Source organism: Malurus melanocephalus, unplaced genomic scaffold (genome assembly GCF_030028575.1).
Source record: "Malurus melanocephalus ecotype Western Australia unplaced genomic scaffold, MMel_1.1 scaffold_624, whole genome shotgun sequence".
Lineage (NCBI taxonomy): Eukaryota > Metazoa > Chordata > Aves > Passeriformes > Maluridae > Malurus > Malurus melanocephalus.
The window spans coordinates 91,769-111,253 of NW_026623856.1; the positions used below are offsets into that span (position 1 = coordinate 91,769).

General features: G+C 34.8%; 2 protein-coding genes across 7 annotated transcripts in view; one reads left to right on the forward strand and one right to left on the reverse strand.

The window, feature by feature from the left end:
* ASB5 (ankyrin repeat and SOCS box containing 5) overlaps positions 1-5,859 on the forward strand; it is a 43,426-nt gene extending 37,567 nt beyond the window's left edge. For all 6 annotated transcript variants that reach the window (XM_057383330.1, XM_057383331.1, XM_057383332.1 and 3 more), the window contains 4 exons: positions 290-440; positions 574-708; positions 2,669-2,860; positions 4,188-5,859. In XM_057383330.1, coding sequence (XP_057239313.1) covers positions 290-440; positions 574-708; positions 2,669-2,860; positions 4,188-4,315 — 606 coding nt within the window. In that variant the 3' untranslated portion in view covers positions 4,316-5,859. The remainder of the gene's footprint in view (positions 1-289; positions 441-573; positions 709-2,668; positions 2,861-4,187) is intronic.
* A 2,795-nt stretch (positions 5,860-8,654) lies between these two features.
* Positions 8,655-19,485, reverse strand: part of WDR17 (WD repeat domain 17) — a 37,357-nt gene continuing 26,526 nt past the window's right edge. Inside the window, 9 exon segments of the mRNA XM_057383336.1 lie at positions 8,655-9,899; positions 11,574-11,757; positions 11,922-12,017; positions 13,552-13,653; positions 14,354-14,456; positions 14,541-14,682; positions 15,382-15,493; positions 16,409-16,429; positions 18,742-18,881. Of these exon segments, the coding sequence (XP_057239319.1) occupies positions 9,780-9,899; positions 11,574-11,757; positions 11,922-12,017; positions 13,552-13,653; positions 14,354-14,456; positions 14,541-14,682; positions 15,382-15,493; positions 16,409-16,429; positions 18,742-18,881 (1,020 nt within the window). The 3' untranslated portion in view covers positions 8,655-9,779.

Genomic DNA, 19,485 nt, shown 5'->3' on the forward strand with positions numbered 1-19,485 from the left:
ACAAGCTCAATGCCATGAATTTTGGAAGCTATTTACTGTCCAGGTGTCAATATGTGCTCTTCAGTATTCTAGGTGTATTGATCCAACATAGTTTAACAAAAATAATAGTAAACTAATTTCAATGAGAAGCATGGTAAGAGGAAGACAGTAGCACAGGGATTGGTCAGTTAAGTTGTTATTCTACCTACTACAATTTTTTTTTCTATTTTAATGCTATTTCTAACTATTTCCTGTTTAAAAATCTACCTTTCGTTCAATTCTGTTCTTAAATAGATTTGATATATTCTAGGTAAATGCTACAACAATTGATGGAGTGACACCTTTATTTAATGCCTGTTCAAGAGGCAGTGCAGCATGTACTGAGCTCCTGTTACAGTATGGTGCCAAAGCTCAGTGGGAGTCCTGTCTGCCATCACCAACACATGAGGCAGCCAGCAGAGGTAAGAAATTACTTCCTGAATAAACACGGAGTAGTTGAGCAATGTCTCAGTTTCAGGATTAAGAAATATGTGTCATTTTGTCCATGAGACAGCATACTGAAGTCAAGCAAACGGTCATGCTTTCTACTGACAGGTCATAGTGAATGTCTGGAGGTCCTGATATCCTGGGGTATAGATGTTGACCAAGATCTTCCTCATTTAGGAACACCTCTGTATGTAGCTTGTGTTTCACAGCAGATCCATTGTATTCGAAAGCTTCTTTATGCAGGTATGTCATGATTAAATAAAAATATTACTGGTCGGTAAAATATGCATATTGTACTCTCCTTTGAAGCCAGCTGAGTCAATTGAACTGGAACCCTTGCTTGCAGGGCTCTACTTCAAAATTTATGCTGATTTATGTTTTCTTAAAGTAATTTCTTTAAATTAAATTTCTTTTCTTTAAATAATGTATCTTTTATTTTTTGGTACCATAATAAGCATATGAGGAAAAGAAAGAAGCAAGACCAGTGAGAATGAACATTCACAATTTTTTGCATCTACTGCAGCTTTATAGATATTCATTTTCTGTAGGAAAAACAGGGGTAAAAAATCAGCTTTAAGCACTTTCATATAATAATCATTGAGATTTCAATGGAACTATTTTAGCAATGTAGTCCCACTCGCTTTCATTCTTAAGCACGTTCTGATTATCTTTTTCATGAGGCATAGAGGCTGAGTTGCAGAAGGAAGAGGTGAGATAAAAGGCATGTGATCCTTAATTTTGGGATACTTTTTAATCAACAGCAAGAGATGTTGAAGACTTGCTCTATTTCAGCACATGTCCAGGGTCACCACTGGCATGGGTAAAAGACAATTTGCAGTGTTTCAGGAATGCATTGAAATGCATATATGAATAATTCAGCCTTGCTATCATTGCACCAGAATATTTTTCTAGTTGATTGCATGCTGTATTTAGAACTTAAACAAGCAGCTAAAGTGTTTCTCATTGAGTCTATCTCCTTGGATGATTAATTATCATATGTCATGATTTTTTATGTTTAAGAACAGCAAAAGCATAATTAGCATATTTTGGGATTCAAATACTACCATACAGAAAAAGCAGTAACAGAAGGGCATAGTCTACATTTCTTGGTGCCCTGAAGTAGAAAAGGATATGTAAATTGAGAATGTAAGTAACTACTAATGTAAATACAATTTTTTTCATATTTTATCAGTTTTGAGAATGTATTAGAAGCTGAAAAGCAGCTAGACAATGAAATAAGCAAGAGAATGGCACTGCAGAAGCATGAACAAATTGTAAATACTGAGAAAAGTGAATTATTCAGATTTCAGTTCTAATTGCTAGACTTGTGACATTATTAAATTGTTTTTACTCAAAGGGGCATTTAAAATGCAAAAAGTGTTGATTCGGGGAGTAAAGTTGGTACAGAAGGCAATTTTTGATCTCAAAAGGTCATTAAGAAGTCTGAAGAAGGCTGGGTTTGAGATGAGCCTACAGCTTCTCTGTGAGGGAAATTCTTCCATACCAGCTAGTTTAGTTTAACTCTTATAGGGATATTTTCTTGAATATGAATGCATTACTGCAAATTAATTTTGTCCATTTTATTTTAAAATACGGTAACAATTCCCTATTAATATAAAAGTATAATAATTAGAACCCATGGATTGGAAGAATTTATGGTTTGGGTTTTTTTCCCCTATTAGCTTTCTTGACTGTGCATCTTACCTTAATTAAAATTAATTTATAGATAAATAAATAAGGGTTGGATGGGATGAGAGTCAATTTCAAACCCTTTGCCAGCTTCAATATGTGAAAAACTATAAGATGTCTAAGATTCCTTCTTGAGTTGGTGTACTCCCAAAAATATACATACAAAACTTCAGTTTAGTGATTTTTTTAACACTTAAATAGGTATAGTTTTTATGCGGTGCAAATTTTCTTAAATGTGTGCAAAAAGTGCTTTTTTATAATAGGCAACAATGATCCTCATGTTACCTGATTGGATTTTTCCTTTTATCTGGTTGTAGTTAGGTAAAAAAACCTAGGATATAAAAAAAAAACCCTTAAAACACTGAGGCGATTAGTTGTAGTTCTGCACAATAAAATAATTCAGTGACTAAATGTACTGTTGTATTCCAGTGGTGTTTTTTTGTTTTGTAGCCTCATCTTTTACTCAATTTAATTAATCTCTTCTTACATCTCTTTATGTGCATCTACCCACCAGGTGCCAATGTACAGAAAGGAAAGTATTTGCAAACTCCACTCCATGCAGCTGCCCAGCATTCTAGTACAGAGATTGTAAACTTACTCCTTGAATTTGGGGCAGACATAAATGCAAAAAATTCAGATTTTGAGAGGCCTGTTGATTTATCTGCTCCAAGCAGTTTAGTGGAGAGACTGCTGCTCTTCCACGAAGGTAAGTTTTACATGTTTGTATTTGAAACTGCAACTTGTGTTATTAAAAAATATCAAACCCACCCACAAAACTCCCAAACTCAACAGCCCAAACAACCCATGTTATAAAAGGTAATGCTGTGCTTTATGAAATGAATATATGAGCATTCAGGTAATTTCTAACTATAAACATACTGAGCAATATTCAGTCTCAGGCCATTGATCAAGCAGCATTAGAATTTACACAAGMTGAAAAAGTAGCATCATATGTTTATTGGGTGTTTACACAAGTAGACATGAAAGCTACATTTTTATTGGTTTTTTACAGACCTTGTTAAAAAGAAACAGTTTTTAAATTTCAGGTTAAAAATATACTTCATTTTGGTCAGCTATCATAATATTTAAAAAAAATACATTAAGTGCATAAAAAGCACATTATTTTGATTGTGGACAAAAACCATAAGAAGTTTAATTTTCTAAATTTTCTTTATAAAATTATAAAAACCTGAGAAGTAGGAGACTAAAGAGTCTGGAGTCTCTCAAACCTCTTAAAGGTCTCTCTGTTTTGGAGAGAGAATATTCCAAAGGGAATTGGATTTGTTCAGACTGACCTATGCATAATGTAAAACTGAGCCACAAGAAACTATTTAAATAACCATGGGCATCTCTTTAGAGGTGACTGATTCATGTTTTCCTCCAAAAAACCACTCTGTAGTCTGAATGCTATTAAAAAAGCCCTCTAAAAATTATGTTTTCACAAATTCACCAATACTAGTAGTGTTTTAAAAAGTTACGGCAAAGTAAAAATTTACATGGCATGAAACAGATATAGATTTACAGAGAAAATAGCAATGTTAATTTTTGAAGGAGTGAGATGCAGAGTGATAAAGTCATTATGATGACCTAGTAAGCCCACTAAATATGGTTCACGATCTCGGTGTATTTTGCCTGCTAATGCTTGTTGCAGTGATGCACTGATAGTGCTGCAGCAGGTATCTAACCTGTTCTGTCAATTAAAAAAAAGGAAACAAGCCTGCAGTTTTTAAAGTTATTGACATCAGATATTGTCTGGCAGCTGGGTTTTAATTAAAAAAAAMCTGACCTTGTGTTGCTTTCTTTGTTATTTCCCTAGTATTAAGGTTTAAGCAGTCCCAGTCTTTATCTTTGAGGGCAGACATGCAATGGGACATGAAATGGAAAAGGGAATGAAGAAAAAGGTCAAATTTGCAAAATGTAAACTTATTTTTGGGTTTTTTTTTTTAGAAATCTTATCATTGTGCATGAGTGTTTAAAATGAAGTGTTGGCTTTTACAGTTGTACAATTAAACTCCTTTCTTTATGGTTTGCAGCCACACCATCTTCTCTTTGTCAGCTCTGCCGACTAYGTATCCGAAATTACATAGGAAGAACTAGACTGCACCTTGTTCCACAACTCCAGTTGCCAACAATACTTAAGAATTTCTTACAGTACAGATAACACGATAATTGTGAAAAACTTAAACATAGCAAGTACTTTTTCTTCTGTTTATTGTTTTATCTAAAGAACTGCTGAGCAGAATAAAAAAGCCTTTTGCATATTGCTTAAAAGAATTGTATCTTTGACACTTAGTGTTTGTAATGTAATAGTAATTGGGAGCCATTCAGCAACTAGTGCCAAGGTGCCAATCCAGCTGAATTGAATGTGTGCTGATACTCTGGGACATGATTTATCTTAACTGTTACTCAATAGCTTTAGTACTGTTAACTTTAATTGTGCTTATGTTTTTAAATTCTGTTTGAATCACCTGAACCACAAAGAGTTTCTTCATTGTTATTTGTTAAATTTGTCCATTTGGAATCAGTGTGTTTTTAAATTTCTGTTGTTCATGTACCTAAAAATACTTGGTCATGAGTGCACTATATACATTGATAAAAATAAAACAAATAAATGTCACTTCTTTCTCCTTTTCTTTATATAGAAAATTCATTAATCACAGTGAGAAACCTCCTTTACTCTTCCTCACTGCCTTTGCTGTGAATTGTAATTAAACTGGTGTGAATATAAAAAAATTGAGGTTATAGAATTCTGGTTATTGTACAATTAGCAACTTTAAAAATTCCAGAGGAATATTTATCAAAAGCCTTAATGCTGAGATACTTTTGATCTCTTGTAAAACAGAATTACATTGGCACTTTCCTTATCTTTTTGCAACAATGGTGTATAACAAGCATTTAATGGCCATAATCAATAGTTATTTGCCTCAGAGAAAGACATATTTTAATGTCTGGTATCTGTGAAGTTTCTAAAGGCATATCGTGGAGATGTGGATACTGAATCTTCAAGCTCAGGTTCAGGAGGTGAATGCAAGGTTTCAAAAATACTTCAGTTTTCTGTACTGGGATAGGTATAGCCCTTGGAAGGACATTACTTCTCTTTCTGACTGTTTTGTAAACAATTACCCAGCTCCAAAAATCCTGTTGCAAAATCCCAGAATACTCTAGCTGGCATTTTGGTCAAAAGTTGGAATTGTTCAACTCTAGCCAGAGAAGGAATGATGACACCCCCAAGAGACATTAGAAAACCCTAAGGCCTTGCTCATGCCCTTGCATTTTGATGATTGTGATCTTACTGCATTTTCATGTAGTAAGATCACAATCATCATTTCCCTCTTCTCATTTGGTAGTCACCTTCCTTGTAGTCACCTTCTCAGTGACTGATACTCAATTCCTGCAAACCAAAGCATGGAACATCTGAAAACTTGCCTTTTGCCCTTTGTGATTCACCCTCTTCCATTCATTTTCGGTGACTCCTTTCAGTATTTATGCTTCTACTGGAAAGATGCTAAGTGCTAACTATAGAGGAAGTTTTTTACMAAGAGGAATGCTTACTCGGTCACTAAATTATATGCACCTAATAAAAAAATGCAGCTGTCTCGACACCGTGTTAAATAGCTTTATTTGCTTCTGTTCCCTGCAAAAACTCTAGTTAGGGATCTTTTCTGGAGTTCAAAGGAAAGTCAGATATAAATATGAGGAGCTGCTTGGAGTCCATCATATCCTGAGTCTGTACTGGAACGAGTCTGGTGGTTTTGGTTTTCATGCAGAAATTGGTGGTTTGTGTTTTTAGGTACAACACCATTACTGTGCATTACTTGACAAATTTTGAACTGCCAAGCCAACCATGGCACTGTTGAACTTCTTCACATAGAACGAACTCATTTAGATCCTCCCCTTCAGGTGTACACATTGCTTTTCAAGTTTGATTCAGACAAAGTGGCAGAAAAAGCTCTCATGTTCTATATACCTCTGCCAGTTTGGAGCCAACATGGCTGTTTTGCAAAACACCTGTTCAGAACACAACTAGTTAATGTTACAAGCTTTCCTGAGAGTCACATCAGAGTCCAAGCCATCTCATTGCAAATACGTGTGTGTTCATGCTCTTATGGCATTCACAATATCTACTGCCACCATTCTCCCTGACCCCTGCCACCATCCAAAGTGCAAACAAGACCATCTTTGTAGTTTACAGGTATTTCGTACTATTTTTTCTGCAATTATACAGCATCTGAGACTAGTCGGAAGAAAGTGGCTAATGGGTAATACCATTATTTTGATCTCAGGCAGGAGGCACTTTTCAACGTAAACTTCAATCTTTTGCTAACAGATTATTATGTAAGAATTGAGCTCATTTTGGCAACTCAGCCAAGTTGGATGGGACATTGCTTCTGTTACTATGTAACAGGGACAAACAAAAAGGGAATGGATGTGGTTGGCCTGGCAGGATTATGCGTGGGAACAGGCCTCTGGCAGATCAGAGCGTGCTATAGCCACATACCAAAAACACAGAGCAATAAAATGCCTGGTGTTAGTGCTTGGTAAAAAGCCTTCTAAAAATGATCCCTTGTTTAGCCAGAAATGAAAGGAAGCAAGTTTGTTACTGTTCTCATGCTGTGAGGGCCCTATTCCAACATGGCTTAGATCGGTTGAATTCTTAGCATGAAATAAAAGTTAAGTAATATATTAAATTATTAGGAACCAGGATCTGAAGCAAACATTGACCCAGGTCAGAGCACTGTTAAAGACTATTACAGTAAAGCTCTTTAAGATGAATTGTTATACCAGCAAAAAGTATTCTAAGGCATTTTGAGGAAAAAAAAGGAGTGTAATATGTCAATTCTGGAAAGAAATCCAACAGTGAAATCCTGTAGGCTTGATGAAAGAGTTCCAGAGAGCCACAGGAGTACTGTGCTGGTGGGCTGAGAAAACACGTGGAATACAAGGTACTCCGTGTGTTTCTCCTGGGCCTGTCCCAGGATGGTGGGTGCTGCTGGGCTCCGGCCACGGCCAGCGCAGCACCACTGGCCCAGCCCGGCAGGAGCCCCATGCAGGGTGTAACAAACGGGGTATCATTGAAGTCCAACAACATGGATTTAAAGTGCCAAATCTCGCATCTCAGACTGCAGCTACCAGTGAAGCTGTCTGTGAAGCTTGTAAACATGCCAGTACTGTTGGACAGATTATTTCCATAGAACAATGGATTTGGTGTCACAGGGATAAAGTGATATTAAACTTAATTGAAATTTAATAGGAAYTGGAAAGCACTAGCTGTGTAGCTTGATAGTTTCTTCATTCAAATGGGAATACAACTTTTACAGAGGAGTCAAACATTCTTTTCAAGACAAAGTATTCTTTAATATGAAGGGGAGATATCTGTATTTGACTTGCTGTACTAGACAACGAAGTTACATATAAGCAACCTGAAATTATTTTTGAAAATGATGAACCAGCTGACAGTTGCAACCCCAGCTGTAACAGCAGACACTATTACAACCTTTTCTGCATATTCCCATCACTCACCACTGTCCAAACAACTTTTATGAAAATACAACTTCGTGTTATTCACAATGACTGTTACGTGATGGATCCCTAATATAAAAAATGCCCTTTGACTTAATTTTTGTATTTTAGTAATGAAACCCTCTTAACCCTCACTCGGTGATTTAAAGAGGGAGTAGATTTGCCCAAGATTCCAAGTGAACGCCCAATTTGATGCAGTTATACTACATATTGTAACAGATTTTAACTGTGAAATATTGGTAAAATCCTTATGATACAGCAAAAGCTTTTAAATGTAGTAGAATGACAGCTGAGTCAATGCTTCAGATCCCATCATCACTCATGGGGCTGAATGTTCAGTTGTTACCTTTGCTCTACACCTCTGCATCCACAACTTTAAATACCAGGTTTTAAAATTTATGCATTAAAAGGCAGATATTCTTCAATTTGACAGAAGCAAAATAAGATATTGACTGATGGAAAACTCTTTCAGACTATGAATTTTAACTTCTGAAACTAAATTCTTCTTCTGCAAACTCCATGGAGTTAAACAGAGAAAAAACATTTTCCAAGAATACCTGCAGAAAGTAAAGCATTCGGATCGGTACAAAGATGGGGAAAACAGCTAAGTGTTCCCTCCACCCAAGATATTCTTACATCAGAAACCCTGTAATAATACGCTAGAATGCTGCCAAATTGAAATGTCACCTTTTTAAAGAGGGAGGAAAAACACAACCCAGGATTTTTTTTATTTGTAATCTCCATCCCACCTTTCCAGCAGGATAGCATTGTCATTTCTATAGCTGAATGAGGGCATGGCTTACCTCTGTATTGAGGATTCTTTCATAGGCTGTGCGAAATAGCAACCTGATACTATTTCCAGTCTCACAACAGTTTCTGTAGAAATAATTCTGCCTAGTTTTAATTGCAACCTCTTTACATTTCATGTAACTATCAGGAATTTAAATTAATTTTAAAATTCATTCTAAAGCAGCAGGAAAAAATGTAAGTGCAGATAAAGTAGATTTCTGCTTATATGCCATCAATTGAGCTAATAAAGAGTATTGAAACCATCTTTTCTACAGGTGAGCAATTCTAAGACTTATTAGTAAGAATAGTAAGTATAATATTTGTCTTATAATTACATTCCATACTATATACAGCTTTAAGGTTTAAATATTTTTAGCATTCTATTGCCACAACTGTTTTTCCATTTTAGAACAGACTTAGTAAATAAAAATATATATGCACATGTATTTACTTCTAATCTGCCATACTATATGTATGTTTAAAACTAATACAAAATGTAAAAAGAAAACAAGCATTTTAAATGTACATAGCATAGTTAAATAATTTCAATAATTTTTCTGTTTGTTCCTTACAAAGCCTTTGTTAAAAAAAAAATTATAAAGAGATTTAGCCTCCCATGAAAGTATAAGGGGGAAAGTTGCTAAAGATGATCCTAGTAGAAAATAGAACTTTGTAATCTAGATAATCTAAATAATATACAATAAATAGATAATCGAAACAAAACRTAAGTGAACCGCTATTTGTACTGCTGTTAAAGCACAATAATGAGTGGATAAAAAAAACCTATTCTTTAAATTTTACTTCTGCAATAGAACCCTGTGTGTAAAAATTAGTTCAAATTAAAAAGGTGGACACAATGTGTGAAAGAGCCACAGTATTTCAGTCATTCTAAAAGCAGTTTGCAGTTACTATCAATAAAGTCATTTTATTATATATTTGGAAGTGTGTTTATTGATTTCACAGTTTGTTATCAATATTTTAGTAATGTGCAGATACTTGCTTACTTTACAAGGCATCTATTCACACAGAGTTGACTAAAATAATTGTCTGATGACAATACTCTTATTAAAAAAAGGCATGGCTATATATGAAACTAGGACTTTCTTTGGGTTATCAAATAACCTTTTTCTTTGGGTTCTCAACAAGCATTTGTATAGAAATCCTTTTGTTCTCATTATATAAATTTCAAGGTTCAAGTAACTGGCCTTCAGGAGTAATCAACTACCACCTTTCTGTCCTTTGACAATCAAACTTAAATCAACATTAAGCCCCAGAGTGTTATTTTAAGCACTATAAAGTACAGAGGAAACACCTCATCAAAATGGATTAAGTCGTATTCCTGTTCCTAGTGGTGAAAAAGGATTCACTTTGGCCCACATCAAAGCATCATTCAGTGAAATAGCAGATTTTCCATCTTCAAGAAAGAACACAGGACCCTGTAAAGTAAAGATGTTTGGAGAGGGAAAAATAAAGAAATTACACATGCATTGTGTAAAGGCCACCACAACAGAAAGCACATTTAATCTGAGAAGAACAGAAAAACCTTATTTAGACCTACCATCTATGTTCAGGCAAAAATTTTACCCCACCAACTTAAAATTTTGATAACAGCTACACATTATGAATTGAGTGAACTTGCTGTGTTCCCAAATCTGTCAACCTAATGTTTTCTAATATTTAATTTATAGTTTAATGTATTTTATTGTTATTTTATTGTCAATTATTCCAGAGTTAAATTTAGCCTCATTTAGAAATTGAGGTAACAAGCATTTTTCTTCAGAATATTGTCCATATTTCATGTCTGTCATTATCTCTGTTGATCTGTGCTTTTTCCTATCCACAAAAAAACTCCCAATATAATGCCTCCATGAATCATTTGAAAACAGAGTCTACATGGAGTCTACAGAATAATTTGAAATAATCACTGTGGAAAGGAAAAAATACCCATTTATCTGATGGAAAAGGAGCTATTTACTAATTTACTAATTGGACAAAATCTGGTCTCAAACTTGCCATTCAGTTTAAATGCTTTCTTAAAGAGATATGCTCTCCAAACTTGCTACATAAAACTTGTAAACACATACAAGTAGGCTGCTCTACCTTAGTATTAACTAATTTTGATTTCTAAGCTGATCTGCATGCTTAAAGCCATGACTCCTAACATACGCTAATCCAGAAATAAGGATCCTGTAGATGACAAGATGGTGACACCATATTTACTATTCTTGTTGAATAGATTGTAACAGTGGCAGCTTCACATGGTTGTTAGCAAATGTTGAGAGTACACTCATAGACAGAAGCCACTGATCTAATGTGGAAGTGTTGACAGGAAGTTTTTTAGATTGATGGAGTGCAGTTGTGAATTTTGTTTACTTCAAAAATCACACTAGCTTTTTGTAATCCCCAATTTTTGTCACAAAACTATCGGTCTAAACCACCCTGTTACTCTTTGGGCTGACATTTTGCACTGGACTGGAGAAACAGACCTGGCATTGCCTAGGAGAGTAAATTCACACTAAAGCACTACCTGGAGTCAGGAGCAGTGTTTTCAGAACCTTTCAATTTCCTCTTTATTGAAATAACAACATATACTAATGAGATGTTACAAGTACTAATAGGTTTTAATCATAAACCTCTATGTGAGTGATGAATAAATATATTTGAATATTTAGTCTTCTAATATCTGGATTTAATTAGCCATGAATTCTGAGTTTTATAGTATGAATTTCCCTAATGATAAAAACCAAAACCAGAAAAATTTTAGTATGTAGTTGAAGACAAATGATTTCCTGGCTTTTATTCAGGAGAAGAAGTAGYGAATAAGATCCGTGCACTTTACACACAACATTTAGCAAAGGAAATCTGTCTTTCACACAGAAATTAAAAAGTTTTGGATTTGGGAAAGGACTACTATTTGACTGGACAATTCTTTTTATATCCTTTCTTACATAGCACATGTCATGGCCTGTCATCTTTTAACTCGGCTAACTGTGATAACAGGATAAACGTTTTTCATGCCAAATCATAGGAGGCACCTTAGATTTATGGCAACCTCAGAAGTAGTCACTGCTATCAGCAAGAAAGAACACTGCAGGTCTCTGAAACCGTACCTGTATCTTTAGCCCTGTCAAACAAGAGATATGAACATCTGAATGACTAGGAAGATTTGATCCAGTGACACAGTCTGGCCCAACCATTCCTTTCAGAGGCTCCTCCTGAATTCGTGATACGAGTACTGAATACAGCGCTTTCTGCGATTCAGAGGGCGGGGTGCATGGCAACTCATCTGTAGGCCTAAGAACATACAAGAAATTTGTTTTTCCAACTTTGTTTCTCAATTTGTGATAGAAATTAAGAGCCATAAAGCAGTGACATTCAGATTTTACAAAGGTAATAATTTTACAATTAAACAGTTAAATACTACTAGTATCATGGTAATTTTACATTTGTCCACCTACTTGTTTGATTGTGTGCAAGCTCTCCACGCATCTAATTCCTCAGAAAGCTGTTCAATTTTCAGGGGTACTGATACTTCCCGTCTTTTTAAAAGCTGACTGGAAAGGAATGCAAATAATTAAAATCCAAATTAATCCCAAAAATGACTATTTTCTTAGAAGAAAACCATCATTGACTGTAACAAAGTAAAACTACTTCTTACTGGATATGGAATAACTATGGAAATAAATTGATCCTTCACAATCTACTATATGAAACCTTAGTAATACTCATACCAGATATAAAAGTATAGCTTTTGATTTAAATTTTATTTATCCCTATTTACACCTTATTTAGTTCACTCTATTTTTTTTAATTTGAGATAATTTGGTATTTTAAGGCTATATGTATTTTTATTTCTTAATAATGTCAACTTTACTAAAATTAAGGATCCATTTTGCTTGCCTATATATACTACATATGGTAAAAATGCATTTAGAGAAACCTCAGTTTAACACATGCTTTGAGGCAACCTTGTTTCACTTGCAGAAAATAGTTTCAAAGCCCTTGCAGTGGACGCATTTTTTATTTCTCAAAATATAATTTAAGGGGCAGTTACCACTTGATCTAATTCAGCCACCTTTCATTTGTGTTGGGATACCTTACAAATGCCCTGCTTAAGCATGTAAATCGTCCACCTTAAGCATGTAAGTGTCCAGTTTAAGATGGGCTACAATCTAAAAATCTGTGAGTCCTGAAGATATTGGGCAATCAAAGAACAAACCTTGAAGCTGTATTGTTCTGTGGTTCTTTATATCCCAAGGTAATTGAAAGCTTTACAGCCAAAAGTATCACAAACTGAGTTGGTTCAAGTTCAAGTGGGGTCAGATGAAATGCACCTAGTGAAATCAAGTGAGTCAGGCTGAATAGGGTCAAGTGAGCTGGGCCAAGCTGCATTGGGCTAGGTCAGGGCAAGTGGGCAAAGTTGGGTCACATGACATAGTTGAGGTCAGGTCAGTCAGGTCAGCTGGGTCAGGCTGGGCTGATAGAAGTCAATCAGGTTTAGCCAGGTCAAGTCTAGTCAGCTGACTGGCTGGGGCTGAGCTGGGCAGAAGAAGGCTGAATGGCCAGGTTACATCAAGTGGGCTGGAAGTCATTAGTGTCTGGGAATATTAGCTGATTATTCATTAATGTCTGGGAACATTAGGTCACTGAATAACGGAAGGTCAAAGTGGATTTCTTGGTGAGAATCAAGCTAGTGCCCAGTCACAGACTCTAAACCCAAAGCTACTCCTTGCTGGTACCGGCAAGTCTTGTATCTACAGGTAGATACAAATTAGAAGTGTTACTGTCATAATATAGTCACAGGCAGGTAATGCTGAATACTCATCTACTTCAATAAATTATTTTTCTCACAGAACTAGGAGTTTGACGGATATCCAGTTTCACAACTTGTTGAATTGCCTCAGAAACTTCTAAATGCATCATGCATAAAAAAAGTAAAGGAACTTGCACATGCAAGTTAATAATACAACTTAATAATAGAACTCGGAACTCAGTTTTTGTTCTAATATTTGGGAGGACATGTGCAGAAGTGGTACATGTCATGATAAGAACTGAGATTATTCAGCTTTAATGAAAACATAGTATTACCTTGTGTACTCATACAGTGCAGGTACAATGCTATTGTACTGTCTTCTGATAGCAAGTAAAGCACCAATGTAACCACACAAAATCAGCAACTCATTCCGAAATCTGTAAACAAGTATCAATCATGACACTGATACTGTGAACAAGTATCAATCATGACAAACAACAAGCATTTGCAAAAACATCAAACAAACTCATGTTCACAGTATAATTTTAAATCCTTATTTATCCATCGACTTTTATGGAGAATACATGTTTGCTGTTTATGCTTACTTTCTGTGTCATGGAATTGTTAAAACAGACTCATCTGCTTCACATTGATCTCCTTTATTAAATTTTAAATGGCACCTACAACACAATTTTTAAGCCAAATCATGTAAAGTTACAATAGCACCACCACTCAGACCTTTTAATATGATAGAACTATAAATGTAAATAAAATTGTCCCAAATATTAGTGTGGATTTCAGTTTCACCAAGTTTCCCCAACTTTTTTCTCCGTTTCATTCTTCACACCTCTGCCTAGCTTCAACCATTCATCATAAAGGTGARCCAGAGCTATCCAACTATTTTAGAGTTAATTCTGAGAGTGCAGCCCAACTCTCCTTAACATTTTGACATAAAAGCCCACATTATTTGTGACACCACTTCAGGAAACTGAAACCAGAGCATATTTGCTGAAATTTTTTTTGTATCCGTCTTCTGGTAAATTAAAAAAATGATACTAACAGGGTGCACCTATATATACACTCCAAAAGTTTCCTTTCATTAAGTTCCACTTTTCTAAGTCAGGAAAATATACTCACTCATTACATTTAGGCAACATTAACTGTTCAGTCCGTATGTAACTCAGAAGATCAAGATATGGAAAGACTGAATCTAAAGTCCAGTCTGAGACACAAAGTTGTTCTGTTGAAGAATAGAAAAATATCCCATGAGAAAAGTTATACAAATGACTTATGCTTTGAAAGGGCTCTTCATCCAAGTACCTACCTTTCACATAATGAATGCCAATGGGGAGAGCCTTGTCAGGTTCTGTGCTTAACAGATAGTATTTTATTGTTTCAAATACATCCCCATCTGCCTCAATTGTCTCTGCCAGTCGCATACATTCTTCCACATCAGGAAGATTACACTGGAAAACAACATTTTGCCAGAAAATTATTGATTCAAACACTTATCTAAGATGCAGAGCAATACTGATTGCACATAACAAGTAGAAAAAATTCTCTCTGAAGGAGTCATTGTTGGAAAGACATACCTGCATATAATGTGCATTAAAAAAGCCATCTAGACCAGAGAACAACACTGAGTTTCTGTAACTTTACTTTAAGCAGTACCAGTTTTCATTGCTAATGTTTCTGTGAAGCTTTTACTACTGTTTAATAAATGTGCAGTCTGAATTGCACGTTAAAGGATTTATCAGAGCAGACCCTTCTGATGCTGAAGAGAAAAGGGGGAATTTAAGGACATTACAAACATAAGATATAAAACAATTCAGACTTGTATAGAAAGTTGATCTGCCAAAACATGATTAGGCTGCACATCTAGTAGGTTATAAATCATACTGACAGGTAATTCTAAAGGTCATAAGCTACCTCAGAAAGTAACCTGTGTCAGGGAAAGACTACACAAAGATAAGAAATAAAGAACTAAATTTATTGTACAATACTGAAAATAAATTAAGATGAACAGAGCTGAAAAGGATATGTTACATATAAAACTGTAGAGGCAAATTAATTCTGTGGTTTATTTGGCCTTATGTTTTTTGAAATTAGTAAGTAAATCAATATAAAACCTTATTAGCATTCAGGTAAATTCTTTTATGTTGTACCTTTTTATGCAGGTCATTTATTTCTGGTATGCATCCAGGATAAAAAGCACATAGTTTTGCTAACTGCAGTTTATTATCAGGAATCATCATAAGAAGATCAACTGCTAAATCCCTGCACAAACAAAAGATGACATGTAGTTATTCTTGATGGTTTGTAATAAAAGGAAACTATTTTCTCTTTCACATTCCTTTTATAATAAGGAGTTTACTGAAAAAAACCAAAACTATTTCCAGAGAAGTGCAGAAGCAACCTCAGTCTCTAAGAGTATTTTTTTTTCAATAAATGAGGCTTAATTATTCATCTTTTTGGCCAAGTCAGTCATTAATTTTCTGTTGCTTTAGTTGGTTATATTAAACAGCTGTGCAATTTTTAAGCATCAGAACAATGGGAGAGTAGGAACCATCAAATTTGAGAGAAGGAAGATCATAATGTGATTCTGTGTCATGAAACCATCCTCAAAATTCCAGGCTTCTAAAGCTTCTTGACATCAACGTAAGGCATCTTCAGTCACCCAGAATGGCTTGATGTTCATGTGATATAGAAATAGATTACACAAGAAAAGAAAGTGACATCTGTTTTAATTTCCTTCTCAAAGGAAAACTGTTTTAGCAAATTGACATCTATGRTATTTTCCTAAACTTTTTACCATTTGTTACCCTATCCTTCACACAACAAACAGCTGAAGGGAAAGTGTAATATTACAAAATGATCTGTAAATAGTTCTATTTAATTTTAATAACTGGTTACTCTGGTTGTTCTGTAACTCTTTTTAATGCAGACATCATTTCTCCTGACTTGTCCCTATGTAAGGCAAAAAATCCTACTGATTTCCTCTGCATTTTCAGAATGCCGTCCTTAGCTTAAAAATATTCAGATAAGCTAATACCCAATATTTGCAAATGCTTTCTATCCCACTTCCAAGTACAAATCACACTTAAAAATTAGAACACTTAGAGAGTTTAGTAAAGTGTTTGACTTTATTAAGTGAAACAATAAGCTTAAACCTTCTCTAAAAAAGCAAAATACCTGTATCCAAGTGATGGGAAGCTAAAAGGAAGACATTGAAACAGTATTGAACAAATTTTCGCATTACTTTACAGAGAAAACATCTGACAGAAAATAATTAAACTACAACAGCAAATATGGGGATCAGGGCAACTGAATTCAACAAAAACAAAGAAAAGCCTTTCTATTTTATGCCTTTTGAAAATCTAAAGAAACCAATGACAGAAGTTCTTTAGAAAATCTATGATAATATTACAATGCAATAGCCACTTTTCCAAGTTACAGAAGCACTCTTTCAGAATCTAGGATATTTCACAAGTTCTTAAACTTTTTTTAAGATCACTTACTCATATGCATTAATCTTCATAAGCAATTTAAACAATGATTAGAAATTGTTTTGTCAAAAAATGGAATATTCCTTTAAAAATAAATAATTCTAAGAAGCCCTCATATAATGGCCCACAAATTGTGTTATCTGGAATGATTTTTAAGAATCAAACTGAAAACACTGTCAAGTATAAAGATCAAAATGAGTTGGCTGAGTTTACATATGAAGAATTCAGTGTCTCAAGTAAAATATGACTAGTCTTTTGAAWAGCAGAAAGTTGCTTTTAACAGTATCTAGGTGTTAAATGGGTGTCCTTAAACACTCACGCATTTTCTCAAGGCTGAAGATTTGGGAAAGTGCATGAATGTTTAGTTTTGACTTAATTTTATTTTTCAGAGGATTTCTAAAAACAACCAACCAAAACCCAAGAAACATTCCACCAGTAACTGATTTCTTTATTAAACTATCAGGGTCCTTTTGGTAGTCCTTTTGCTGTCTACAGTTAAGTGCTTCTCCACAGTGAAATGTTTCTAACTAATGGATGTCCGTAAGCATAACAACCAGTAAAAACAAAAAGGGAGCCTTTCAATATCATAGACCCTTGAATTCCAGCTTCCTAATACATGATCTTATGAATGCAGCGAACCAAGAGAATCTATTACAAAACAAAGAGATTAATGAATCTCTCATCTTTTCCTACAGACTGTAAAAAATATGCTGTAACGGCTGAAAATCAGAATTCAGGATTGCAGGGTGTTCAGTAGAGCACGTAAAACCCACTGACAAATCCAGATGTACACTTGGGCAATATGCAGCACTTTAAAATTTTATCATGTATTCATTCCCATGTAGACTTCAGTGTACACATGCCAAGCTTAATGTACCTACACATAAATGCCATACTATTATGAACACTTATTACAGCCCTGAGATCAAAACAAGCTTTTGTTATGCTGCAAAAAATGGAAACTGGAAAAAATACACACTGTTCACTTAAATCCACATCCAGTGTTTTCTAYTGGAGGCTACATAAAAAATACCCTTCACAATGAAGGCATGCAGATCAAAGAAGGAACTTCAGACACTTCAAAAGCTGCAGATGGAGTTGCCAAGATGACCCTATTAAGACTGGTGCAATGCAGACATGCTAAACCATTGCAAAATGAAAGCAGCAAGTCACCAATTTCTTATTTTATCTTTTTCTACAACATTTCACTGTCTAAGGCAGGCTAAATGTTCTGTAGAGAGGAGTCACAATGTGTCTCCCAGGCTGCATCTAGTTATATTAGAAAATACTAACTGTAGAAAAAAAACCTGATCCTTAACTGCTTAAGTATACATCTTCTCTGAAATGTTAATTATGAAATAGCTATGTAACTGCCAAATACATCTTAGGAAGGTTTTCTTCTTTTTCATTGGTAGATAAAAAACAAGAAGTTGTATTCTTCAAAGTAAAACCACTATAATGAGAAGAATTTACCACAGAAGGTTTCCCTCATATGCAAGAGAGAAATTACTTCTGCAGAATTAAATAGTAATCCTGTTTCATCCTTAAAGCTTTTCAGCAGACTTGTATTTCTAATGCCAACAGAAAGCAATTCCTCAGACTCTTAGTTTTATGTTTTTGAATCAAAAACTCAATTTATAGATTCTACTCAAGCTACTGTTCCTTTTGACTTTTTAACTCAATTCCAGCCTTACTTTGAAGCAGTTCTTTTTACTCAGTACAAATTAGAACTCCAGATGCAACCTACTGCCCAAGTAGCAAGGTTATTTTTTCAGGGGGTTTCATACTCTGACAATGACTCTTCTTTCATTTACAATGCATACAAAACATATTTTGAGATTAAAGCAGAAAATTTGCATGCCCTGTACTTCAAAGGTCTAATATAGCAATTCTTATTCAAGCAGCAATTTTTATTCTCCCTACCCATGGTGGTTTGATCTCTACAAAAGTTTCACAATGACACATCTTGATTGTTTTGTCAGGGAGGAATAAAAGATCTTTGGATTAAGAAATTCTTACCATGTTATTACTGCCATACATTTTCTTGCTAGTAATTCTAGGGCATAATATGTTGCTGGTGCTGCACTTTCTCCTAAGACAGTACCCACACTGATTGCCAACTCCAGTTCATTTCCACGAATCAGGTTTGTCATCGCAAGCTTGCTCAATGAAAAAATTATAATATTAAGGGACATAAGCATTTTTGGGCATTCACTATGTTGAGCATATGACATTCACTTATGAGACTTTTTACTAAACGACAAAATATGAAATAATTAAACTCAAGTATACATAATTTGGGTCCCTTGTATGAGTACATAATTGTGCACCATGTGTTAATCAGTTTTTAAATAACCAAATAGATTTCCTTTAGCAGAACCTTCCTTTATTCAACYGAAGAGATTACATAAATATGATACCTAAAATGGATTATAGGAATTCTATCTAATCTTAAGGACACTAGCATTCAGAGTGCATATTTCCCACCTCTTTTGATAAAAAGAGACTCAAACCTCAAGAAAACAGAAAGGATTGTCCTGTTCTTGCTCTCTCTGAGCGACCAGAGTTACTGATAGGCATAGCAGACTGCCAAGCACTAAGAGACTACACAACAAATTTAAATAAACCTATTTAGAAATACAGGCATTAACTGATTCTCAATTTCTCTCTGAACAGCTCATTAAGATGGAATAATACTTATTTGGGGGGATAGAGGAGGGAAAACATGTTAAGTCAGCAATAACAAAATCCAGAGAGAATGAG